The sequence below is a fragment of the Bolinopsis microptera genome, chromosome 4 (assembly GCF_026151205.1).
Source record: "Bolinopsis microptera isolate Bmic1 chromosome 4, MBARI_Bmic_1.0, whole genome shotgun sequence".
Lineage (NCBI taxonomy): Eukaryota > Metazoa > Ctenophora > Tentaculata > Lobata > Bolinopsidae > Bolinopsis > Bolinopsis microptera.
Window position 1 is genome coordinate 7258189 of NC_087075.1, and position 27511 is coordinate 7285699.

Here is a 27511-nt window from a genome sequence, read left to right on the forward strand (position 1 = left end):
TTCGTTTCAAACATTCAGATACAACAGATGTCAGTGTAAAAAACAGAAGAACGATCAAAACAAATGGATATCGCTCCCAAACTAGCGTAGAAACTAGGCATTTGCGATCTCGTAAAAGTTCGTTATTGATATTACAATCTTTATCCAGGCCATGGGAAGCAACATTTTGTTGTCGGGCCGCTGGGGCCCCGGCTGCTGTTAAATGACCCATTTAAGTTACTCGGGTATAATAGTAGTATTCTGTAACTTGTGTTAAGGTGCAGTAATTTGAGGAGATGAGTTAGAAAACATTTGTTATTCCATAAACAAATTAGGTTTTCCAAAACCTACCTGTATTTTTTAGATGTTAACCTCACTTTTTGAGGAAATGTGTGGCAAAATTTCGGTCGCACAGACGCTGCTCTGTCAAATATGAGCAGTCGATGTTGGAGCGCGCGAAAACAATTTCTTAAGTCATGTCGCGCGCACGTGAGAATCTCAGAAATATGAAAATTTCTGAACACAAATTTGACAGATTGGATGAACTTTTTGCCCAGAGACCAATTAGTCAGCTAATTGATGATGATATGAAACCAAATAGGGGTACTGGAATTCAAAATCTCGAAGAAAATTGAAAAATATTAATGTCCCATTCTCTGTCCCATTTTCAGATTTTGAAGATGAAATTTCCAGGACCGAAATTTTACAGTTTTGACTGATTTTCTCACCCGAAACCAATTAGTCAGTCAACTATAGATGGCATTTGACACGATTTAGGTGCTTGAAGTTTGATTTCGGTCAGAGGAAGCTCACTGCAGAAAGTTTAGTAAAACGAAAATTCATGTTTTCCAATTTCTGTCCCATTTTCAAATATGAAAATTTCTGAACATAAATTTGACAGATTGCCGAGATTCGATAGATTTTTTGTCCAGAGACCAATTAGTCAGCTAATTGATGATGGTATGAAACCAAATTGAGGTACTGGAAGTCAAAATCTCGAATAAAATTGAAAAATCATACTGTCCCAGTCTCTGTCCCATTTTCAGATTTTGAAGATGATATTTCCAGGACCGAAATTTTACAGTCTGACTGATTTTCACACCCGAAAAAAATTGGTCAGTCAACTATAGATGGCATATGACACGATTGAGGTGCTGACCCTGACCCTGACCCTGACCCTGACCCTGACCCTGACCCTGACCCTGACCCTGACCCTGACCCTGACCCTGACCCTGACCCTGACCCTGACCCTGACCCTGACCCTGACCCTGACCCCGACCCCGACCATAAGTTACCGTAATATTACTGTGAACCACTTCTTAGGATATGTTATGGTATGGAAGGTAGCAGTGTGATATCATTCCAGTCATTCCTTCTACATAGGTGTAATATAGAAATAGTAACTTACAATATTCCGTACAATATTTTGTTAAGACACGTGCAAAGCCAAGAAATTAACATGAAGCTCTAACGATGGACGAGGAATGTTGAAACATGTTTGTGAGTAAATACCTGCCCGTAGCTCCATTACATCAATACGAAAGTAAAACTGTTTATTGCAGCTATAAAGGAGATTTCGAGTAACCATTATCATGTCATTACTAAGTGATTTTCCACTCGTAGGGACGTAGGGCGTTAACTCCTAGTTCCTACAATCCCACAGTCACTACTTAAAGATGTTTACTTGCAGATGCTTTTCCAAGTTCGAGCAGCCAGTTGGTTTGAATTTTTAGGTTTTAGAGACGATCGCTTCATCAAATGTTTATGAAGATATAATTATTTTACATATTTGCACTATTAGGTTTCACAAGTGGGGGTCAGTGCAATGTATTTTTGAAGATTGTGCAGACATTATAACTGTGAAGTATATTATTTACGTATTCAAACAAGAAATCGTCGATTCTAACTTTAGTTAATCTAATAAGGGACCCGTGGGAGCGTTCACATATTACGCAAGCAAGTTTTTTGGCAATTTTTACCCCCTCCCCCTCGGCCGTCAGCAACTGTTAGTATTAAGCGACGCAACCCCCAATTACCGTCAGCATTTGCTAAGACTCCCCTCACGGTGCAAAGTGGAGGCCTGCTTAGTGCCTTCCGAGATTATATCGCAATGGGAAGTCTTGATTCCAATATCGTATCTCAAAGTGTAGGTCCGGAAAAAAAATTTTCGGCTCATAATATTAATAAGGTTCCCCGCTTCTGAGTTCGCATTAAGAATGTACTATGCCAAATATCACGACGACCATTTTAGACTCCTCTGGGTTGGTGAGCCGATGGGGCTCACTTGACTTAATAAAACAGTTGCTCAACAGAATTACAAATGAATTAATAAACATTTATCAAAAAGTATCTCAGTGGATCCTGAACAATGAGCATGGTATCATTAGTTTATAAATGTAGTAAGCGGCAACTGTTGGCAGTTTATTTTATGTCTCCATTCTTGCTAAATTCGATGTCAATAGCTGTCGTATCTGAAGGCGTTATAATAATGATAATGAAAATTCACCGGGAAGCGCAATTAAATCGGCCTGCACGTAAGTCTCTTGCAGATTGCAGAATGCACGTGTGTAAAAATGGATCAAATTGAACGATTTAGGATTTTAGGCTTAAAATGCCATTAAGTTTTTTGCGAATAGCAGTTGTTTTGACGGTATTTGTCAAATCTTACAGCGAATAGAAATCTAGCGTCTGCTGTGATACAACTATAATTTACAACTAGAACAATACAACTAGAAAAAGGGCGTCATTTTTGTTCCTCTTGCATCCTTACTTGCAATAATTTTGTAATCTTTTAACATTATTGCTTTTTTTTGTAAGCTGATCTTGATTTTTTGCAAGAGATCTTGAGCTTTACCAACATTTTTGGTAAAACAATGTATCCATCAATCAATACTCAAAGTTTTGTTTGAGACGGAGTAAGACAAAATCCGTTTTTGTCCTCGATGTTAGAAAAAAAAATATTTAGGAACTTTTACGTTCTAAGGAAAATAGTTTTTGTTCTAACCATTTCTTTGGAAAATTTCAGGCAAATTTGCAGCAAATGCATTTTTACGCAGTCATATTGTTAAATTTACGTTATTTGGCTGGTACATTTTATTTTCGAATGCGAAGAAATCAGTGTTCATTATTATTTGATAAACGGTATATGATCTTTATAATTATTTGATAAACAGTATAATAATATGGCCTTATTTGATAAACAGTATATGCCTTATTTGATAAATATCAAATAGTATATGGCCTTCACAGTTCACTAATTTCACTAATTTCACGCGATTTTGAAAGCCACACGCCTGACGCCAAATGATTCAAACTGTGAAATTCATATTGTTAAGAAAAAGCCAATATACACTTCTTTCGGTTATCTTATTCACGATAGTTTCGGTTTGCTTCATCAGTTTAACCTGACCACTAACCTCAAACGAATCACTAATATGATTTACTCTGTTTACCCCAGATGGACGGATTTCTGCAGATAATAAATGATCTGCAGGACGTTTTCAGCACAGTGGGCGTCTCCCCGGACATTATATCCTTGCCCCAGATAGTTGTGGTCGGGTCCCAGAGTACTGGCAAGAGCTCTGTGTTGGAGAGCATTGTCCAGAAGAACTTCTTACCTCGCGGGACTGGTAATTACTCATTAAATTTTTAATTGTAGCAATTTATTAGTTAATTGATTATAGTGATTAATTAGTGCTTATTTCTATAATAATTTTTAAAATCATTTACAGTGGTAATCAACAATTTGTTTCCCAGGGATAGTGACAAGACGACCACTCATCATGCAAATAAACCAAGACATCGACGCCATACAACCCTGGGGCTCCTTCCTCCACTGCCCTGAAAAGAAATTCGAAGACTTCAACCTTATCAGCGAAGAAATAATCCGAGATACAGAGAGAGTGTGTGGGAACGACAAGAACATCAACAGCGAGCCCATCACTCTGAGGATCCACTCAGCTGACCTGCCCACACTGTCCCTGGTGGATCTGCCGGGGATCACTAAGAACGCAGTCGGGGACCAGCCCCGGGACATTGAGCAGCAGACCACTGCACTAGTCAGAAAGTACATTGAGAACCCTAACTGTATCATCCTGGCTGTGTCGCCTGGAAATATCGACATAGCTAACTCGGAGTCCATCAAGCTGGCTAAGGAGGTGAGCCATTAGCCACAATTAAACGTTATTTTAGATTGGCACTTGTAGGCTTAAGGTTTTTAGGTTGCTTAAGGTTATTAGGGTGCTGATATTAGATATGTTCTAACTAAATCATAAGGATTGATCCACAAAACGTCTTCAGGTCGATCCTCAAGGCGACAGGACCTTGGCGGTGATTACCAAAGTAGATCTGATGGAAAAGAGCGCAGAAAATAGCAGGGTTCTTGAAGGGAAAGTTATTCCAATAAAGCTCGGAATAGTCGGCGTCATCAACCGGACTCAAGCTGAGATAAACGCGGATATGCCTATAGAGGAGTCATTTTCAAGAGAGGCGGAGTTCTTCAAGACACACTTTAACTATATGAGTAGTGAGATGGGAACTCCGTACCTTACACAGAGGCTGTGCAGTGTTCTTATGCAGCACGTTAAGCAGTGCCTCCCCGAGCTTATCATCAGGATAACCGAACAGAAGGTCATTCAGCAGAACATTCTGGATTCTTTAGGTTAGAACCTAAAATAATACTGTAATAACAGATACGCATTACGCTTGGCAGAAATTAAAATGATCTGGAATCTATAAATAGATTCTTTCTTTTATAAATATAGGTAAACTTATTTGTGTTTGAAAGGTATAGTTTCTACACTTAAAAACAGCTCAAAATTGTTTCTATTGCAATGTTTGATATTAAAGATAATAATACTAATTATCAATTAGGTCCCAGGATAGAAGACGAGTCGGGTGCACTTGCAGATTTAGTGATGAAATTCTGCAGAGAGTTCCGGAGCAACATGGAGGGAAGAAGGTCGGTACAGTTCGCTGCAGCTCAGAAAGCCCTGTCAGGGGGGAGGCACCTGTTTGAGGTGTTCGAGTCCGCTATTTGTCAAGAACTGGATAAGATCGCTCTCCCTGAGGATATAGAGGACCATATAGAACATGAGATTATCAGCGCGGGCGGCTCCAAACCCGCTCTCTTCACCCCTAACATTGTGTTTGATAACTTGGCTTCTAGACAGCTGGAGCACTTCACCTACCCCATCAAGAAATCCATTAAAAAGTGCAACGAGACCCTCACAGAAATCATCTCCCTTCTAAGTAAGAAAACATTCGAAAGATTCCCGGTCCTAAAACGAGAAACCCACCAAATATCACTGACCCTGCTGCTGGCAAAGACCCAAGTCGTGGAGAAGTTCATTGACAGCTACATCCAGTGTGAGTTGTGCTACATCAACACTAACCACCGTCTCTTCATCAAGAACAGACCGCAGCTGGAGAAGAGCTGTTTGGAGATGAGTGAGGGAAGTGAGGTTCTCACTCCAGAACAGATCAGCACCAAGAAGATAAAAGCTCTTCTGGATCTTTACATCCACATCATAAGGTAAAGTGTTCTTTAGTTTCTGTTTTTCACTGTCTGGCGGGGTTTATCTGAACAAATTCTAACCGAGGTAACTTTTTTATGAGCGCACTAATGGCTAGCGTTGTTCAGTAATCAGTATGAGTATATGCTCTACAGTTAGCTCTTACTATTCAATTAGCTCTTATTATTCAGGAACCAGTTAATGGACGTTGTCCCAAAGACTGTTATCTGCTATATGGTGTTGCAGTTCTGTGACGATCTCCACAAGGATCTTATGAAGACTCTCTTTTCTTCTGACAGGTTATTGTAATTAAGGGCATCATTATTTCTAATAGATTTTCTAGCTAAAAATCAATACTTATATTACTTATAACATAGTATAGAGAATAAAAATTCTTTAAACGCGAGAGTAAAATTTTAATAATTCAGAGTGGACGATCTGATGAAAGAAGACATGCTAGTTGAAGAGCGACGAGAAAAAGCTGTGAGGATGTTGGGGGCTTTGGAGAGAGCTGATGCAATCACTTCACTTCTTGAATAGTTAAAAATGCAATGTGTGAAGATAAACATTAATTATCAATTCTGATGATTTAAACGTTGTGTGGAACATTTTTTGGTTAACGCAATTGGTTTCAATGCAACTTTGCAATCGTTTTTTGCTGATATTGTTATGAATATTTAATTAAATATCTTTGGCAATAGTTTTAACTTACATTTGAACGTCTTTATATTTTCCACGTGATTACATCGATAAATATTTTTAAATGTTGAACATAATCATTTGGGTTCAAAATATTATTCCTACAGTGGAAAGTTAAAACCATGCATGATTTAAGAAAATAACTGATAACAATTTAAACTCTTCTTCACTATTCAAATAATTAGAACAATTTTAATAGCGAAACTTTTTTATGCAAGAAAATTTAAATCATTTAATTCTGTTACTTTACACTCTAACAAGATTGATAACAGATTTTTATTTGTGTACGGACTCAACATATCATAGTCTTTCACATTTTGCTGAACATTCTAACATATATATCAAAATCGAATTCAATCAAAAATTCGCAATAAAATCAAATTAATTGCATTAAAACTTTAAATACCAAAGATTCATTATTCAAGCGGAAAAGTTATTTCGTTAACTATCAATAATACATGCAATGATAACCCCTCAACTACAAGAGTACAAGTTACAGAAAAGATAAAACATTTTAAATAAGAAAAAGAAACAACAGTTTAATTACATTTTAAAATTAAAGTTTGAGTTGTACTGAAGCTTAAGTAACTAATTAAATGTAAGATAAGGTACACTGCGACGAATTAATCTGATCACGCGAAGTCGAATGGAGATACCAATCACAATCATAGGAAAATAAAACAGTTCATAGTCGAAAAGCAAGGAAAATAAAGAAAAGTGTAATATGTTGCTGCGACAAAAGAAATCTGAACTTATTTCATGACTAAATTTGGAAAAATTAATAAAACTTGACGACAATACGACCGTTTAACTTATTGATAATTTAGCTGAAAAGTCTGAAGATCTGAAAATAATAGAAGTTTAACTAAAGTTAAACAAGAGGAACAGGACGGAAAACCACTGAGACATAAAGCAAAATGTCTTCTGTTGCGTCTTTTCTCTGCGTATCCAGTTTAAGTGCTGTGTTCACCTTTCTTACATCCTCCTGAAGTTAGCGAATTTAAATTAAATTAAAAATAAATGTTTAATTTTTTAAGAAGTATGAGATTTGAATTTTAAAGTATGTGTTATCAGTATGTGTTATCAGTATGTGTTATCAGTATGTGTTATCAGTATGTGTTATCAGTATGTGTTATCAGTATGTGTTATCAGTATGTGTTATCAGTATGTGTTATCAGTATGTGTTATTATTAACCTTGGTAAGTTTCATGGAAGTAGCTCCGATAGGATCGTTACTGTTTGGCCAAACATCGTTATCGTCCAACTTGTAAGTCAGTTCAGATCCGACAAACGACTCAGTCAGTAGCTCAGTCCATTCGTTAAATATCGGGGAGTCCGAGTTAGACACTTCCTTAGTTTTAAATATCTGGGAACAGTGTTAATCATTATTTATCTAAATTCAGATAGCTTGGTAGGAATTTTCAGGGGAAGTAAAAGTTCATGGAGGAGAAGTAAAAGTTTATTCTATTTCATTAATTACGTTCATAGTAATCAGTAAAATAATCATATAATACATTTTATAACCTCTTTGCCATTGTAGTACACGGTTACAAAAGGATCTGCTTTTGAATTGTCGTCAGTTTTAGGAATACCAGCTGCCCGGTGAATATGTACATACAGCACCCCTGTGGTGTATGAGATTAGAGAGTTTAAGAGAATATTAATGAGCTTAAAAAGGTACGATTGTTTGCAAGTGGGGTGTACCAGATGCATTGCAACTCATATTCATGTAGTGAACCCATGAATATGAGTTCACTAAATTTTTACCAGTGTTAAGATCAGGAGGTGCCGAGCATCCTACATTAAACTTGGTCTGATAGTCCTCAACTTGGACCCCCTTCTGAACCAGTGCTATCAGTGGTAACAGATACGCTTTCACCTCCACGGTCACCTTTACATTCTTATCCTCGTTAGAGAAAGTTTCTGTGACACTGGGCAGTGTGAACTCCATGTCAGCCAGGTCCACTTTAACGGAACCGTACTGTATGTCCTTGAATATCAGACGACTCTCCCAGGCTTTCACTAGCAGCTGAGGGTAAACACATTAGGATAGTAGGGCGGTAAGAATAAAGTCACGTGTTGGATAGTGTGACGTCATGTGGGGGAGAATGTGACGTCACGTGAGGGTGAAGTTAACCTAACGTGAGGAAGACTGCGAAGAAGAAGGTTATTATTCAGTTTAACTCACATCCTGTGCATCAAAGTCGCTGATGAGGAAGTTGTGGTTCATAATCTGATCGTCAATCATCAGTTCAATCGACTTCTTCTCCTCCTCATTGCCAAGTTTAGCGGATATCTCTATATCCGTTGTTTCTGAGGGGTGTTCCGTATTAATAGTTTCGCTTGATTAATTTCCAAGGGCTTTTATTTGCAATGATTAGAAAGTGTCACGAACAAAAAAAGGGCCAAAGTTTGCTCAGAATTCATGAGTAGCAACAGAAGTACAAAAGCGAAGAATAACCATCAGACAATGTAACCAAGAAGGAGTATAACCTGTAGTTCTAGTGATTCTGCTGACTAACCTGTAGTTCTAGTGATTCTGCTGACTTGGACCTTGGTGGTAACAACACCAGGGTGCTGGTCCGACATCCTGGGCATCATGACCACGTCCACCCCTCCCCTCGCACCCACTTTAGACACGTCCACGTATAGTCTACCAGGGTAAACCAGCTCTGAGAGATTACTTATTCAGTCCTGATTATTATTAAGCTCTGAGGGATTAACTATTTAGTCCTGATTATTATTAAGCTCTTAGAGGTTAATTATTCAGTCCTGATTATTATTAAGCTCTGAGAGATTACTTATTCAGTCCTGGTTATTATTTAGCTCTGAGAGATTACTTATTCAGTTCTGGTTATTATTATTATTAAGCTCTGAGAGATTAATTATTCAGTCCTGATTATTATTAAGCTCTGAGAGATTAATTATTCAGTCCTGATTATTATTTAGGTTCGTATTTTCTTCTCCTCAAAATATTAGTGATTCATCTTATCTATTACTATGACTAACTGATATGTTTTTCATATGATTATAAATAGTTGAGAAGGCAGCTCACGTTTAGACAGAACATCCTCAATAACGTCCGATATTAATTTGTCAATTCCAAAAGCGTCGATATCTATCGCATCCAGTAATTCCACATTAAATCCAAGCTCTGGCCTGATATGAAAGGAAATATAAGAGTTAATTCTTAAATCATCTGGTAAATATGAATAATAATATTAGTGATAGTTTAAAAATGATATTTTGAATGGACATTGAATACTAGTGATATAAATATCTTTTAGCAACATCTAACCTATCAGTAAATGTGATACAAAGGTTCTGAATCCCTGGGAATGACACTTGGTCAGAGAAGAGTACAGTGATTCTCAGATTCCCCATAAAACTCAGTTTCTGTACAGCAGCTCTTAGCGTTAACATGGGCACCTGAAAATACAAATTATAACTACTATTACTCAGGGAGATGATTGAAAATCCACTACTACGAGTAGAATTAATACTAGAACTATACGAGTAGAATTAATACTAGATTCACTTATACTAGATTATTTAGTAAATCCACTAATACTAAATTCACTACTAAATCCATTTAATACTAGATCCACTACTACGGGTAGATTTAATTTTTAATTTTCTAAGTTTTTTTGTGGAGAGGCTGTGCCTGGGTGGCCCACGAAAGGATAGCATGTGGACGCTTTGCCTACCTCTGGGTATGTCAGTCCTATGGGAGGATGCTGGTGGAATCAGAATGTGTAATCTAGGATGATGGTAAGTATTGAAGGTCTAACAGGAGTGTGTCGTCCGGACGAAGACGTACACCAAATTAAAGCTGACTTGATTGAAATAATTAATAACATTAATGTATTAATGCCAACCTTACAGAATTATAAATTCTAGAGAGATTCAGTTTCACCATATGCTGATATGGGACTCAAATGTTCATAACCTGGAAGTGAACACCACCATGACACCGTCGGAAGCGTCCAAACCTCCTAGAGAGAAGACGCCACTCAGCAGCCCCCTGGCCCCCACAAAGAGGAACCCAGAGCCAAGATCACTCGATCAAGACATAATTCAGATATACTTCCAAATACAAGATATGTAATGAATTAACCTGGGGACCCCAGGCTATTATATTTACTAGCAGGAACCCGTTTAACCCTAAAGTGGTGTCAAGACTCGAGAGACTAAAATAATTATTATCTATTTAATTCGCGTTTTTGACACCACTTGAGAGTCCAAATTTTGGGCACTAAAATTATTATTCCTTGGCCAATTTTTTATTTTTTCATGCTGATTTGAAGGCCATTAAAGCATTTGACCCAGTCAAAAAAGTTTCAGTTGTATATGTTTTACGGTTTTTGCGGAAAGTCGCGTTAAAGTTGATGCCGTGGTGTCAGTAAAATGGCACGGATATATACACATATATATATCGTCTCGCTTTATATATAGTAAGATGTTCATATGCACTCAAACGTCACCAGGTCCGGTCAGGGGTTGGACTTGATAACTCTAAAAGAACCGATGCAAGAACTTCTTTCAGACTTGTCTTCTTTCGCTCAAAAATAGACCCTAACGGCACGTTGTCATGGGACAGTGAAGACATTCCCAATGAGAGCATCAGAGCATCCAGATTCTGTAATACTCTAAGCTTCAGAATGGGCCAAGTACATATATACCAACAAATATTGGATAAGCTTACCCTAGCTGACTTTACTCTGATACTGGATGCCATGGATCAACCCACATCTAGTAGCGACTCTCTGAATGATATGAAAACTAGAACAGAAACTCTCTTAGCAGACCCTTACTCACCCCCCAGCTATGCTGCTGTAAGTGTGATATTAACTAAGATGAAACTGAAAGACGCGAAGGAGGAGCTTGCTGCATGCAACCAGGAAAACAATGGTGCTGTAGCTCTATTAAGACAGAGACTAGGTAGATACCTAACTAGGGACACCGAACAGTCACGGGACACAAGTGGAGATCTCTTCTCTTACTCCCCTGAACCACCACTCTCCGAAACTGCCCCAGTTCCAAACATCGCTGTGTCTCCTAACGAATTCTGTTTTACTAGCTCACTGCCCAACGCTAAGGACTTCCTAAGATCGCAGCTGGACAAAAACTCCTCTACCCAGCAGAAGTCCAAAACAAAGAGGAAAAGAGGACTAGCTGACACCACCTCTGGACTAAGTTTTCAAGGACTTGAAACTTACATCAAATCACTCGAATCAGTTACAGAAAACGAACTCACAAAGGAACTCGGATTCCTCAAACTGAGTAGTGAAGGAAGCTCAAAAATCAGGAAAAAGAGAATCACTCAACACCTGAAGAACCCTAATAATCTCTCCGCTGCTACATCTGAGCAACTCAGTGATGTGCAGAATAGACTGGAAGTGATGGAAAGGTCTAATGTGTCAATCAGCTCTATTCTTACCGAAATAAAAACCGAGATTAAAGAGCTAAAACTCACGATAACTGAGATGACCCCTGCAACCAAATCAACCGGGAGCTGCCAGGTAGCAACAAAATGCTCAAGTGGCGCAGATCTACTGAAAAATCTGTCAAAAGCTACCCAAGACACCAGCATGCTCCTGGAGAAATCTGAAATAGGTCTGAAAGGGCTCACACAAACCCTCAAAGATACTATGTCTGTAAAGAAAGATCTGGAAGTTTGGAGTCAGAGTGTCTTCAAAAGGGAAGAGAATGAAAAAATCAATGAAATCCATGAAATCATCTCTGCCTCAAATTTCAGAAACAACCAGGCAGACCCAGCTCCAAATGTTAGCCAAAGCTATGTGAGACATATCCCCAGGTCACCAGCTGACACACGGACTAACAGTGACATCCCCGGGCTGTCACCTAATCAGGGACGGTCTTCCTACAGGAGAGAAGACTTAGAACCCAGACAAAAAGGCAAGATAATCACAAAAGAAAGTGCAACAACTCCTCGCAGCACAGGGAGATCCAAAAGAGCGAGTAACCCAGTACAGCGCCAACAGAAAATTGTTCTCCTCTGTGACTCGACCATGCGAAGCTTTAAACCTGACGAGTTTCCAAAGAGGTACAATGTCTCTGTAATATACAGGCCAAGTTTGAAAGAACTTGACTCGTGCCTCGAACGAACAGTAGAAGAGATCTCAAACCTCAATCCAGATGCAGTGTACATTCACCTTGGTACTCGGGACATCCTGGAAGGCAACAAGGCTGATATTGTGGTGGGATCATTAATCAAGTCTACTGAAAAGATCCTTAGACAGACCTCACAACACTGCCAAATATTCATCTCTCACCCCTTTCTGCGCGACCATCCTGGAGAGGAATGGGGTAAAAATAGTCGACTCATCACAGAGGCAATCAGAAATCTTAAAGATGACAGTGAAAAGGCTGATTTCTGGATGAGATCAAGAGAAAACAGAAACAACAACTTCTACCCGGGGGGATCGGATATCCCACACGACTATCTGTTTGTCCCAGATCAACCTCATCTAAATGACAGAGGTATCAGAGTAATCATGGGAAACTTCAAGACAAGTCTCAATAGTACATTTAGCAGGGACCGTACTTGAATTCTAGTCTCTCATTCTCAGCTCCTCCAAGTCTTCCGAGTTCTCTTCTTCTTTCCTCCTCTCCTCTTGCCTCTCTCATCTTCTATACCTGACTGATGAACATCGTTAACGGTATAATTTCCTGGAATGTGGCAAACATTCATGGCTTGCTCGGAAACAAAGTTGAGGATCCCGAATTTGTCAAAATCATCAGTCCAAATGATATAATCTGCCTCCGAGAAACCGGATGCGAAGTTTCCCTGAAAGGATACAAATCCTATAGTGACATCCGCAAATCAGGTAAAGGAGGAGGAGTAACCACTTTGGTTAGGAACACAATTGTGGAATATTGCTCTCTGGATAAATGCACACTCACTGCGGACCATACAATGAATATTGTCATTGTTAAAATCACTGATCCCGACAGCAATCTCAACACCTTTGTTGTCAATAGCTACATCCCACCTACAAATAGCAAACAGAAAAACCGCACTAACTGCTCCGAGGCAAACTTTGATGCCCTTCAGGAAAAAATAGCCAGCATCAAGAATAACCCCAGTGATGAGCTATTACTTCTTGGTGACCTTAATGCCAGGATAGGAGTAGCTCCAGATTTTCATATGTATGACAGAGCGGACGAATTCGAGCTCTTTCCAGAAACTGGCAGGTCTTCCGACTTCATGGTTATACCTGACGTGGCACCTATATCTCAAAATAGGAACAGCCAGGACAAAATTACCAATAGACACAAAAACCTTTTGCTTGACCTCTGTGGATCACAAAACCTCCTGATCCTTAATGGACGTACCATCGGTGACTCTGCTGGAAAATACACATGCTACAAGTGGAACGGAAACAGCGTAGTGGACTACTTCATTGCATCAACATCCTTTCTTCACCGTGTCAAGAGCCTCTCAGTGGGTGAGCACACTCTGTTCTCCGATCACAATCCAATCTTACTCAGCCTTTGGCATAGACGAAGGGCCCCTCAAAGGAATAGTCAAGCTCCCACCAGTATCTACGAGGAAGCTCCCTTTCGATACAAGATCACAGAAGAGGGTTTAGCCAACTTCACAAAATCATTTGAACAGCCTGAGTTCATTCAAAGAATCTCCCAACTGACCAAAGATGTCGAATCCACTCCAAAAACCCATGAGGCAGTTGAAGCACTGAATAGGCAGATTACAGAACTCATAAACGATGTCGCTAAAAAAGAGTTCGATATCTCTAAACAAACTAAGAATCCAAAACCTAAGTTCGCCTCATGGTTTGACGGCAAGTGTCACACTGCACGACGCCTTTTCAAACGGTCAATAAAAAATTGTCGACAATAATCCTGATAACCAGAGAATCAAAACACGGCATCGTGCCAACTCTAAAGGATATCGAAAGATTGTCAATAAGAAAAGGGATGACTTCTTCAATAGTCTTAACAAGAAGATTAAAAACGGTAAAACTATATCCTGGAGAGATTTCAAGAAGCTTAAGAACTACAAGAAGGAAGAAGTCCAAACTGAAACGGAGCAACTCAACTCTTTCCATCAGTTCTACTCTGAGCTATATTCTGACAATCATCCAACCGTAGACTCTCTCACTAAAAGAGCTCTCCTCGAAGAAGCCAACGCCCTATCCGAGGGATCTGCCCCTAATGAGTCACTGAACAGCCCATTTACATCGGATGAGCTGAACGCTGCGCTAGGCGAACTCAAATCGGGCAAAGCATCTTCTTTTGACCACATCAGCAACGAAATGCTCCGGGGTCTGAGCATGAATATGAAGTCGCTCCTCCTCAAACTCTTCAATTTGTGCCTGGAGACAGGAGTCTACCTCTGGAGCAAAAGTGTGATCACACCAATTCACAAAAAAGGGTGCATCAGGAACCCTGACAACTATAGAGCGATAGCTGTCTGTAGCTGTATCGGAAAACTGCTCTCTACGATGCTGCTATCTCGGCTCGTTAATCACCGCCAAATCTCACATCCTGATCCACCCAACCAAGCAGGCTTTACCAAAGGAAGTCAATGCAATGACCATATATTTACGCTGATGTCCACTATAGAAAAATACAAGAAAGTCAAAAGTAAAATATATGCAGTGTTCATTGATCTTCGCAAAGCTTTCGATCTTGTCTGCAGACAAGCTCTCATGTTCAAACTAGCGTGCTATGGTGTCAATGGTGGCTACTACGACATCATCAAAGACATGTACAGCAAATCAGAAGGTCATATCAAGATGAATGGCAAAATAAGTGAAGCATTCAAGATCCTTAAAGGAACTGAACAAGGACACCCACTTAGCCCTGAGTTTTTCAAAGTTTACTTTAAAAAGCTTTCTGACCTCCTTAACGAAGCTACTGCAAACTGTCCGACACTCGCTGGACTTTCAGTGACTCACCTAGCGTGGGCTGATGATCTAGTAATCCTCGGCCTAGATCCTGAGTCTCTCCAAAAGTTGCTTACGATTATTGGGGACTACTGTAACGAATGGGGTCTGGAAATCAATATCTCCAAAACCAAATTCATGGTCTTCAATGGCAAAGGACCAGACATTCCAAATTGGCGTCCTTCCATTCACGAAAGAGATATCGAGATGGTCTCCAGCTACTGCTATCTTGGGATTATTATAAGCAGCACAGGGAAATTTCGGCAAGCAACTGACTCTCTATACCGTAAAGGACTTGGAGCTTACTTCAGCTTGAGAAGCACTATAGACCGGAGATTCGTTGATGCATCCTGCCTTAACAAATTATTTAACACCCTTGTTAAGCCAATTCTACTTTACGGCTGTCAAGTTTGGGCCCCGGTTCTACCCACCGTCAATAAGGTCCTCTCTAGCTTCAGCAAGTTTCACAATCTTGATCATGCGGTCTCTCACATCGCTAAACAGCAACTTGAGCAAGTGCATCTACGACACCTAAAATACCTTCTTGGTATAAACAGAAGAGCAGTCAATGCTACAGCCTGGGGAGAAACTGGCTCATACCCAATCATTATTGAAATGTTGAAACTGAGTACTAAATATTTCAAAAGAGTTATGAGCCTCCCCTCTACACAACTAGTCAAAGCTGCAATGACTGAGCAAATTAACCTCAAATTGTCATGGTTTGTAGGCATCGAATCAATCATCAAATCATTCAACAACATCGACCTTCTTGAAAGGAATTCATCGTCGCTGTTGAACGCAACCTCACTCGCAGACTCCTGCAGCCCTGAATTAATCACAGAGAACCTGAAAAAACAGTTCCGCGATTCCTGGGGTTCTCTTGTGAAAGATTCTAGAAAACTATCATTCTACAGTGAAGTCAAAACAGAATTTGCATGGGAGCCATATCTAACCTATGCTAGGTCTTTTCAGGACAGAAGGGCAACCACACAGATTCGGTCCAGTTCGCATCACCTTAGAATTGAAAGAGGGAGATATGACCAAACTCCAATTGATGAAAGGACCTGCAACTATTGCGAGCTTAACACCAACCAGCTATTCATCGAGGACGAGAATCATATGCTCCATTTCTGCCCCCTAGGGAAGGGTCCTAGGGACAAATTTCAAAATCACAGTGGAAACCTACTCAACAATGTTGGTAATGGTAGCTTCAATCTTGCCTCCACGTTCATGTCGCAGTCTGATTGCAAGGATACTCCCAGTGATGAGGACGTAAGTTTGATCAAACTCTCAACCAGCACCATTAACAAGATCTACAGACTAACCCTCAACTTCAAAGACAGTCTGAAAGCAGATAATTAGTTTCCTTTCTCAGTTTTCTATTTTTGTATTCTTTTTTCTTTTTTCCTCTCCTCCCTTTTTTCCTCCCAGCTTTGAATCTGTGATGGATGTGATGGAAGGCTTGCGTTCACTTTTATCCCTACATGGGCTCCAGGCCGTGCGTCCATGTAGGAGCTGTGGGGCCTTCCGAGTGATAGGGTTACAGTGACTGCTAGTAGAGAAAATATGAAGGTTCCACCAGTAGACATAAGTATCGAAAGCAGGGCATTGGCTCGACCTCCGAGGCGGGGTATCCGTGAGGACCCTGGTCGTAATCAGCTCTGCACTGATTCAGTGTATCCTGATGCCTGAAATCTCGGACACTGCCTACGTACGGGGTAGACAGCCACGGATGATTTTGTCTGTGAGCTTTTCATCACTTCCTGACATGAGCCAGACCTCAGCTGGATCCTTCCTTTTCCTTTTTCTTCACTTCCCGTTCAGTCTACCTCTTCATCATCAGTTTGAGTTGCTTCGCCTTGCTTTCGAACTTTGCCTCCACAGTTCACCACGGCACCTCTTTTGGCCTCCTGCCGGGCAACACTAGCTCTCAGACACTGTCTAACTTACCGCGCACGGTTTAGTTTCTGTGTCTTTTCTGTGGCCGTGTATTCCGTTTTATGCCACCCTCTCTGCCGTTCTCGCGTTTGCGCTCACCCACTCCTCAGTGGGCTGTTCATTTGACAGAGTTACTGGCTGGCACTCCCATCATCTTCTCACTCACCATCACTGCCCAATCAAATTTATGCAATCAAAATCACTATACACCCATAATCATATGATCAAAACACAAAGCTTTGAAATATACTTTTTTCTGTTTGAGATTTGAATAACGTTACTGTAATGTTCCAAATTATATTTTAAATGTTCAAAAAAAAAAATGTAATCATAGAATAGAGAATTTGAATAGAGATTTAGCAGAATGACAGGCTGAGCGCCACCCAGTAAGTAATGAACCTACCAACATCTGCAACAAATGCGAAGAGCAAATAAATTCTACAGAACACTTCCTATCCAGATGCCAAGCCTACGAACTATCAAGGAAAAACGTGTTCGAAAATTTCATCATTAAAATAGGTTTATTCCACACCCTTGCTTTTCCGATATTTAACTTATATTTTAATTTACCGTTACTGCGAAGTATCTAGACTGCTTTTTACCTCCTTAGCTGATACAATAAGCGGTTCAAAGCATACCTTTTCTCTGCTTGGCCGCCAGCACGGTGCTTAGCAACCAGTACCATAGAGTCAGGCTGACTCTAATAGTCAGTTACTTTAGCCTAGCTGACGGACCCCGTTTTTCTATCAGCTAATGCTGATGACTATAGGGGGAGATGTTCCAATACCACTCACACCGATCCTTCTAGATTCACTAAGGTCTTATCTCTCATAGGTCGTTTTGCAATAATGACTTGCAATTTGTATAAAAGATTCCCGTAACCCATTAATTAATACACAGGACATAACGTCCACATGAACCATTATACCGATCTAAAGAAGTCAAGATAGGCCCGCATCAGTCCTAGCCCTCCCCCAATAAAGAGGAAGAGGAGAACTCCCAACATACAGGAACTTCATACTCTTCGGCCTGTGGAAGGCCCCCCCCCCGAAAGCTGTACCAAATCACAGCTTGGTAACTGGCCGACTTGCATCCGACCGAATTTGAACCCGGGCCTTCTGCTTGGGAGGCGATCGTGTTACCACTACACCACCCGGCCGACGATTATCTATATACCTTTATTATATTTTTTATTGGTTACATATTGTTATTTTATATACCTAGTCGGTTCAGTGTGTTTTGGTCCGGGCTTTTCCTGAGCTGACCCTGCCATAGCTCTCTAGCTTGGGCAGGTTTGACTTACAATATATATGTATATATATTAATATTATATATATGTATGCCTGTAAAAAGTTTAAAGTTTAAACTTATTATGACAGGACCGCCGAGAGCAGCATCCTGTCCAAATTCCAGATGAGTATTAATGGAGAACATTTCGCCGTGCAAAAGGCCTAGCTGAGCAATTTAGCATTGGAGATCATTTTCAAACACGGTTTTAAAAACGATTCAAATATTACAGTTTTAAATGTATGTTATAGCCTGCCAGCAGCTCTTGCTAAAAAAATGTGGTTTGAAAAAGGTGCAACATTGAGTGACCCCCCCCCCCCCCCCCTAAAGACGTCAGCATTCTCCAGACCCCCTTGCATCCTTAACCCCCTTACTTAATACTTACCCCCCTCCCGTCAGCCAGCGAGGGGGTATAGAAATGCTGACGGGTGTAGGCAGGAAAAATTAGTATGCGACTGATATGAACAGTTGGTCAACAGAGTTAAGTTCATCGAAGTACTAATATTAAGGAAATTTGCGAAGTTTTATTGTTAATAAAATTGATTTGAACCAAAAAATGTTGCCAAAATTCACGTTACATTTCTGCAAGGCTCAGACCCCCCGGCCCCCCGTTCAGCATCTCCAAACCTGCCCTTCCCCTCAGCTGCCGACGTCATAATATGTGAACGCTCCCATACCCACAATTCAATGGTTCAATTGTTCAATATTCCAGCTCAAACTTTTGAAGCTATCAGTATAACTATAAGTGTAGACTGTCCCTGATCATCACGTCGAGACCAATTGAATGGATATAATTAGTTAATGTACAATAATATTAATGGTGGTATGCCAACAAACTCCACCTTAGTGACCCTATAATAGTACTAATTATAGTACCCTATTATAATAGTACTATATACTATTTTATTATTATGACTAGGTGGTATTAGGACATGATGTGATGAGGGAAAGTATCGACTGACTCCAAAAAACAAAGACGTAAAAGTTATTAAGAGTTTACGGGTACAAAACCAACATAGATAAAACTTTGAAGGAGAGCCAAGTTTGAGCTACAAATTACAATATGAAACAATTGCACTGCCACGATTGAAATTTGTATCTGATGAGGGCGGTAGTAAATTGACCACAGTTATGCCTAATAAACCATATCATTTATAATTTAGTACTAAACTTTGAACTAATATTTGTTCGTTTTGAGTACGCCTTGAGTTGATCAGTACGACTAGTAAGTTTTTCGTATAAAATGCTGACGGGTGTAGGCAAGAAAAATTAGTATGCGACTTATTTAAACAGTTGGTCAACAGAGTTCAGTTCACCGAGGTGCTAATATTATTATTAAGGAACGGAAATTACCAAAGTTTTATTGTTAATAAAATTGATTTGAAACTAAAATGGGTTCTTTTGCGATAGTGTAAACGCGACAGCTAGCGCCATCCAGCGCTATAGTTGTCGCTAACTAGCTCGAAATTATCATAATTTAGATGGTCGTAGTTCATACTGAGGCAGTACAAAAAAAATTCCTTGATTGTCATCGACTCTGACAGATTCATGATCATGGAACTCTTTTACAAAGTAACAAATTATGAGTTTAGACGTCTCACAAACATTTTGTTGTTCATACTAAACAGTATATTCAATCTATAGACTATATCTTATACAATATATTTTTAATGTTCCAGGAATAATGGACCAGTACAGGAAAGGATCTGACTAGCTATCCAGATCAGTCCAGTAATATTTAGTAGATTAATATCTCAGCGAAGTTAAAATGTTCCGTTTTATCTTCTCCGTGTTATTGGCATTAGTTGTATGTCCAGGGTTTACTACCGCAGCCAGCGGCACCAGGAGCGATACAGCTCTTAAGTTTGCTTATGATAGAAATACTTACATATCTTACAGTCCCAACGTTAACTCACTGACAGAAAAGTTTTCTGTTTGTGTGTGGATCCGCAAGTTCCATTCTGGAATTAACCCATGCCCGTTTGCGTATAAAGGTTCCGAGTTATTCATGACAGACAGTGGGCAATACAACCGACTGTTCGGTTCCAGCTCCCTGGACGGTAGACTGACCAGCAAGTTCACCCCCACTGCCAATACTTGGTATTTGTACTGCTCAACCTGGAGCCTTACTTCTAGAACCTTCCGAGTGTACGTGAACGGGCAACAAGTAGGGACCCAGACAACACCTTCCGGGAGAAGGCTGCAGACAGGCGGAGCATTAACCTTGGGGAGTTATGGACCAGGCAGCAGCGGGCACCAATTCGGAGGCATGCTTTTTAACTTTAATATGTACTCTAAAGAACTGACGGCTACAGAAGTAGCTGCCCTGTCTTCAGCTGGATTTTGTGCAGAGATTCCTGAGCAGTTGGAGGAGTACCGGATAAGAAAGTGGGGAGATATTCTCAAACTGAGCCGAACTGGTGCTGTGTTGGACGCAGACACTAGATGTCCTGCATTCGTTGAACTAGGGAAAAAGCTGGAATTGGCCGTGGCAGAAAAGAGTTCTCTGGAACTATCCTTAAACAAAACGAGGACAGATCTACTCAAAGTTCAGGAGGAACTAGTTGGGGTACAAGAACGCTTCGACTCAACCCAGGAGGAACTAGTAGCAACAGAAGGGGAGTTGAATGAAACGAGGAGTGACCTGCAAGAAACAAATTTGGAACTGAGGAATCTCACGGAGTCTAAATGTGCGCTAAAGAAAGGGAATTTGACAAAGTGGGATATGTTTTATTCGCCCGAGTACTTTAATAAAACCTTCACTCGCACTCTCTACCAACAACTCACTTCGACATGGGATTCCATTAGCAGTAAGACTAGATGCAATTAATATTCACATTAATTAGTCAACGTTTTTATCATATTGTGTCGCAATTGAAATGTATATCTTTTAAAGAAAATTATTTTATAATATGTTTGAATTTGATACTAAGTAACCGGTAAAATACATATTACACATTTGTTCATTATGTTTGACAGAAGTTCATAATTATACTTTACCAGCACACGATACGTTCAGTACGAAAAATTCTTGTGATACCAAAAACTCTATGATCAATGATCATTATACCAATATGCTGAATCAAATATTTATCATCGTTTATTTATGAACGTGTTCTAACTTCTCCTCTTATTCAGATCGACTGTTTGGGATGACGATTACCGACAAGGTAATCGAGCTGATAAAAGATCTGGACGACGATCAGATCGACCACTGCGAAGAACTATCATAAAGCCTTGCTACTGAGACAATGTAAGTTAAGTACTTACCACACTGACTTATTAAATATTTTAATTATCAAATGTCAAATCAAGCGAATTCTTTCAAATTTATTTGTGTACTAATCTAAAATTAAAATGTGTCGTTCGACTTTTTTCTAACTTAACCTATTTTTAAATCAGGTGCTAATTCTTGCCGGTATTAACTTACATTTTAGTGATTTAAATCACAATCTCTAATTTGATGTTTCATTTCTAGCTTTCTACCTCCCTAGTTATACTTAAAGACTTAATAAACATATTGTTCACCAAACAAAAATTTAGAAAATCTGTGATATTTCGGTCCAGGAAATTTTATCTTGTCTCTGTCCGGAATTTAGCTTCCAGTACCACGATTGGGTCTCATATCATTTATAGGTAACTGACTAATTGCTCTCAGGACAAAAGTCCCGTCAAATCTGTGAAATTTCGGTTCAGGAAACAGTCTATTTTGAAACTTGAAATTATCAATTTTCCATTTTGCCTTATCCTTTTTTTGTGATGCATTCTCAGGCCGGAACCAAACTTTTAGTATAATTGTGTCTTATAATGCCATACATATTTAACTGACTTATTGTGAATGCCAAAATAGAAACGTTTTACAAATTTAACATTTGGATGACCAGCGTACATTTTAAAATCTGTCAACCAAATTAACACCAGAATAAATTTAAATGGAAGTATATTTCATAAAGTTTGTACTACAATCCAACTTCTACTGGACACAAAGCTAAGTTTGAAACGTTTTGATATCACTAATTAGAATACCTTATGAGTTATGGGTCATAATTATCACGGACATAACGTTCACGCTGAAGACCTTAGCGTGAATAATTATGTCCGTAATAATAATGTCTGTGGCATTAAGGTCCGTGAATAATAAAGTCCGGTAAATATTTCCATTAATTTTAGTGTGTTTCCCTACATATGCGTAGATATGTGTGTAGCTGATTACTATTTTATCGGACCCTATTTGAACGGACATTAATTGAACGCTGGAGGTGCTATAGTCCCGGAAATATTGCCCTCTTATTTGGGCAATAGCCGGGCACTGTCCAAGAAAGTGTTATACAGTCTCTTTTTCGTCGCCGCACATAGGGCAAGTTTGTAACTTTATTAAACTAATTAATTATCTAATGACCGACAACACTCACCTTGACAGCCAGTCTGAACTCAAAGTCTGGAGCGTCAATTGAGAGGATCAGATCAATAACAACTTTCTGTTGTTTTCCAGCTTTCAAACAAGGCATCTCTACTACCCTGGTCTTTATACCCTATTAAGTGCGTGTTAGAGATCGTATTAGAGATCGCGTTAGAGATCGCGTTAGAGATCATGTTAGAGATCGTGTTATAGTTCGTGTTAGAGATCGTGTTAGAGATCGTGTTAGAGATCGTGTTAGAGATCGTGCACACTTCACATATTACGTTATCAAGCTTAGAAGGAGTGGTTTAGAAATAGTGTTATTTCTACTCAATAGCCACGTGAAAGATTGCTAGCGATTGGGGATGGCGTGGGTAGAGGATCTAAAAAGGTATTTTACTTTACATCCTTGAAAACATCTCCACTTATCTACTACTCTGCCAGATAATTTGTTTCTGAGTAAAGAACAAACCTTTATTTGCGGAGTGTCTGATCCAAATGTACATTCTTCTAAAGAGATTTTTTCTGAAAAGAAAAGTAGTAAATACCATAATATTTCAACCAAAAATTACATATCGAAATCCCTTTTAAAGATTCGATGGAAAAGTAAACATTAATTTAGATGAAGGTAATGTTAAGTTGAGCGTATAATGACTAACGTATTACCAATGATGTCTGGTGTAAGATTGTTCAGTTCTTTCTCTAGAACCGTCTTTACGAGCTCGTGAACCTGACAAAGATAATATTATCAGAAACATGCGATAATTGAGGAATGAGGAAGATTAGATCAGCCACCTTTGACGTGGCTCAAAAAAAGATAGCTCTATTGTATAAAGAGGTTTTTCTTAAGTGCGGTGTGCGATTGAAGGACGAAGGTGAATGTCGAAATATTTTGTTGTTAAGTGTTGTTAAGTGTTGTACAGTGTTGTTCAGTGTTGTTAAGTGTTGTTAAGTGTTGTTAAGTGTTGTTAAGTGTTGTTAAGTGTTTTTAAGTGTTATTAAGTGTTTTTAAGTGTTGTTAAGTGTTATTAAGTGTTGTTAAGTGTTGTTAAGTGTTATTAAGTGTTGTTAAGTGTTATTAAGTGTTGTTAAGTGTTGTTCAGTACAGTGTTGTTCAGTGTTGTAAAGTGTTGTTAAGTGTTGTTAAGTGTTGTTAAGTGTTGTTCAGTACAGTGTTGTTCAGTGTTGTAAAGTGTTGTTAAGTGTTGTTAAGTGTTGTTAAGTGTTGTTCAGTACAGTGTTGTTCAGTGTTGTAAAGTGTTGTTAAGTGTTGTTAAGTGTTGTTAAGTGTTGTTAAGTGTTGTTCAGTACAGTGTTGTACAGTGTTGTTCAGTGTTGTAAAGTGTTGTTAAGTGTTGTTAAGTGTTGTTCAGTACAGTGTTGTTCAGTGTTGTAAAGTGTTGTTAAGTGTTGTTAAGTGTTGTTAAGTGTTGTTAAGTGTTGTTCAGTACAGTGTTGTTAAGTGTTGTTAAGTGTTGTTAAGTGTTGTAAAGTGTTGTTAAGTGTTGTTCACAAGAAACTGACCTGGTCGTTGTTAACGTAGTACCAAGATGAGATAATAGAGTTCAACCACTCCATGCTCGAATAATCCATTATTCCAATGCCCGTGTTACTACTAAGATCACAGCCTAGTGTGGAACTGACCGTCAGTAAAAGCAGCAAAGGAAACATAACGACAATCAAATATTCAGTCAGTATTGCACTGTTATAGGTAAAATACTTAAAACAACAGGTACAAGGTATGTTACAGCTTGATAAGGATAAGAATAGAAGGGATAAGGTTTCAGAGTAGAGGCTGTGATACGTGAGAAGTAAGGCTGCCAAGTTTTACTACGTTTTCACAAACACAAAGAGAGATTAGATAACAATTCATTTAAAGCTTATAAGTCAAACTAGCAATCTTGATCGTAAATTGATAAATGAATTTCATTGGTCGGTGCTTGAAGCTAACTATTTAATTTTAACCACCCCACCTCCCCACCAGTAGTACTTATAAAGTTTACTGTAAGTTCATTACAGGTCAGTAAGGGATCGTTCACATTCCAAGTAATCACTTTTTGGACAATTCTTACCACCCCCCCCTCCTTAATCAATTCTTCACATCCATTCTGTTAGGGTTAAGATTACACTAGCGTAATCATTTAGAAACCCCCTCAGTGATTACGTAATATGTGAACGACCTCTAAGTTAACCACTATTTCTCATGAATACCTGGTATAAAATGATATTTCTCGTCAACAGAGTGGAAACCGCAACATAAGCTTTTAACGAAATGACGAAACCAGAAGGAAAAGGAAGCGAGCAATTTTTCTTCCTGCATAGCGCCGAGAAAATGTATTTTGGAAACCGGGGCCAGACTACGAAACTCCGGAAGTACGGTACGGTTTTTCGAAGGCCAGCAAGTTCAGGACTCATATTTCTACTCAAAGGAATCTTTGCCAGGTTCATTTGTACTTTCAGTTGCAAAAACACAATTCACAAAAACATTACTGGGTTATGTTTCAATGTATTCCTGGTTCAGACGCCTTCTAATTGTATAGAATGGTAACGGAGCTGGTTACACGTACAGCTGGCAGTCTGCCAGTAATCAAGAATCGCAAAAGAGAAGATATGTAAGAAGATTTTTTATAAAAGATCGAAGGTCAACTAAAGAAATGATCAAACACACATTCTCAACAACTATAACATGGTCCCTACCTTTGAAGATAGATTTAAAGAACGAAGTGCAGAACATCAGACTGAAACAAGAATACAACACAAGTTTTAAGCGCTACCAACAAATTTATTTATGTCTAGTCTGTGCTGCACTTCCAAATACCAGCACAATCCAATGCACACTCACGTTTAAAGACGCAATACATTGTTGCAGACTATTTACCAAAGTGGAGATCTAGATCTGCATTTCATTGTATAGAATCTAAACCAACCAGTACAAACAGCGAGTGTGAGCCCACATGGTAAGGTTGATTATACCATTTTGAGAATTTTGCAGAAATATTTCACATGTCCATTGTCCGGTCCCCTAATCATTTGATGGTTTAACTAGCACTAGCAGAAATAGTACAAGATATTTATCAAGTTCAACAGATACTAGATATATTGTCAGATGTAAAAGTCTCGATCAGTATTATATAAGATAGCATATTCTCATTATGTCATACAACTAGAAGTAAAACATGTTAGTATGTACAAATGTACATTGTAGTAGGTCTATTGTTCAGGTTGCTGGTGCCTTATAAATGGGTAATGTTAAAGACTCTATGTTAATGCATAATGCGCGCAGTGGACATGATGTTTGGAAGCGATGCTTCCTGATAAATATGCTAGCCAATCTAGTCCAGTAGCTATATTTATAAAGCCATAAGGAATCGTTCGCATATACGTATTACAAGCTATTTCAAAAGTTATTTTTGGCCATTTCAGATCCCCTTCCCCACTTTAAGCATAAGTTTACATTATATTGTCAATTGTGTAGAAATTGCAATAGAAGTTAGTTTTACAAATCTGAAATCCCTAAGCTAGCTTACGAAATATTTGAACAATCCTTATCTAAACAGTAAAACCATTAGATTGTGTACCGAAATATTCATAGTTTAGAATGGGAAGATATAAGATCTCAATCTAATTAGTTTATAATTGGTGGAGCGCACTAAACACTATCAAACGTGGCTTTAATTTAATGAAAATCTTCTGATTAGAATAGAAATGGTGGTATCAGATCTCCAAATAATCACAAGTAAATTATAATTCAATACTTAAATCATTAACTTAGCCGCTGAATATTATTAAAAATAAAAAATTGTGCTAAGGTCTCAACGTAACACAAGGCATGATTGCATATTCTTTTGGGAATACATTATTTTTCACTGGATAACGCGTGATTAACAACGGATTAACAAACTAAAAGTTTTATGCAAAAGCAATAGTCAGTGGTATTCAGGTATTCTTGGAATCGAATATTCGAAATATTCGATTCCAAGAACCTTTAGTGTTTAGGAATATTAAATTTCTTAAAGGTTCTTAGAATAGAATGATAATTTCAGTATATGGGGTCGTTCACATATTACGTAATCAATATTTTGACAATTTTTACCCCCCCCCCCCCCCTCCGTAATCAACCGTAATCAAGACCGAACCCCCCCCCCCCCCCTATATTACGTAATCAAGGTTTGACCCCCCGGCCCCCCCCCCCCCCCCCCCGTAATCAAGACCCAATTTTATTACTATAGATAGTAATAGATCTATTACATGTTCCATTTATTTATTGAAAGCTATCACAACGGGTTAATGAATGAAATAATCGCAAAAAATTACACTAGCGTAATCATTTGGAAACCCCCTCCCGCTCGGCTGTGAACGAACCCTAACCACCCTGGCTACGTGACCAGTAACACTAACAATAACATAAGGGCCTCAGTGACGGTAATAAATATTCTACAACCTTGGATTTGCTCGACGTATCTTATCTCCCAGAGCGGAAGAAGGACGGTTAGGGGCCTATGCCAGAACGGCCTTGTTACAATACACATTACCAAGATGTAGCCAACTTGTGAGAAAATTTGGCTGATTTTCAGATGATACGGTCGGTTTACAATTACAAATATAATTAGTAATTAATTACTTATCATAATTGTAAACCTACAACTAACTGAGCAAGTAGCAAGAGGATGTGCTCACAGATGTCTAGTTGCTTAAATGGACACGTTCATTTGAGTTTGAGGATATTGGTAAACAAAAATAATAGCGTTTTCGACGATAGTGGC

The 27511-nt window shown here is 39.0% G+C and overlaps 4 protein-coding genes across 6 annotated transcripts in view; 2 read left to right on the forward strand and 2 right to left on the reverse strand.

The window, feature by feature from the left end:
- Positions 1-15493, reverse strand: part of LOC134814506 (cyclin-L1-like) — a 97403-nt gene extending 81910 nt beyond the window's left edge. The window contains exon 1 of the mRNA XM_063822654.1: positions 15484-15493. The gene's annotated coding sequence lies outside the window, so the exon portion shown is untranslated. The remainder of the gene's footprint in view (positions 1-15483) is intronic.
- Positions 2203-6211, forward strand: LOC134813760 (dynamin-1-like protein). Its single transcript, XM_063821639.1, has 7 exons — positions 2203-2244; positions 3437-3608; positions 3736-4136; positions 4279-4639; positions 4852-5512; positions 5684-5791; positions 5921-6211. The coding sequence occupies exons 1-7, from the start codon at positions 2203-2205 to the stop codon at positions 6030-6032; spliced, it is 1857 nt and encodes a 618-aa protein (XP_063677709.1). The 3' UTR covers positions 6033-6211.
- LOC134814504 (uncharacterized) lies at positions 6568-25600 on the reverse strand. Of its 3 annotated transcripts, none has more exons than XM_063822652.1 (13): positions 25446-25600; positions 24273-24376; positions 23415-23478; positions 23221-23273; positions 22762-22881; positions 9490-9620; positions 9247-9350; positions 8714-8863; positions 8380-8504; positions 7959-8220; positions 7716-7816; positions 7387-7557; positions 6568-7176 (listed from the first exon to the last, which is right to left on the reverse strand). In XM_063822652.1, exons 1-13 carry the CDS (start codon positions 25480-25482, stop codon positions 7063-7065), a joined length of 1536 nt encoding a protein of 511 aa, XP_063678722.1. In that variant the 5' UTR covers positions 25483-25600; the 3' UTR covers positions 6568-7062. The 3 variants fall into 3 exon arrangements, with proteins under 3 accessions (XP_063678722.1, XP_063678723.1, XP_063678721.1); XM_063822653.1 differs by lacking the exon at positions 25446-25600 and adding an exon at positions 24960-25030; XM_063822651.1 differs by lacking the exon at positions 25446-25600 and having other exon boundaries at positions 24273-24445.
- LOC134814284 (uncharacterized) lies at positions 20027-21604 on the forward strand. The gene is made up of 2 exons (XM_063822370.1): positions 20027-21159; positions 21488-21604. Exons 1-2 carry the CDS (start codon positions 20118-20120, stop codon positions 21580-21582), a joined length of 1137 nt encoding a protein of 378 aa, XP_063678440.1. The 5' UTR covers positions 20027-20117; the 3' UTR covers positions 21583-21604.
- Positions 25601-27511: the final 1911 nt, after the last annotated feature.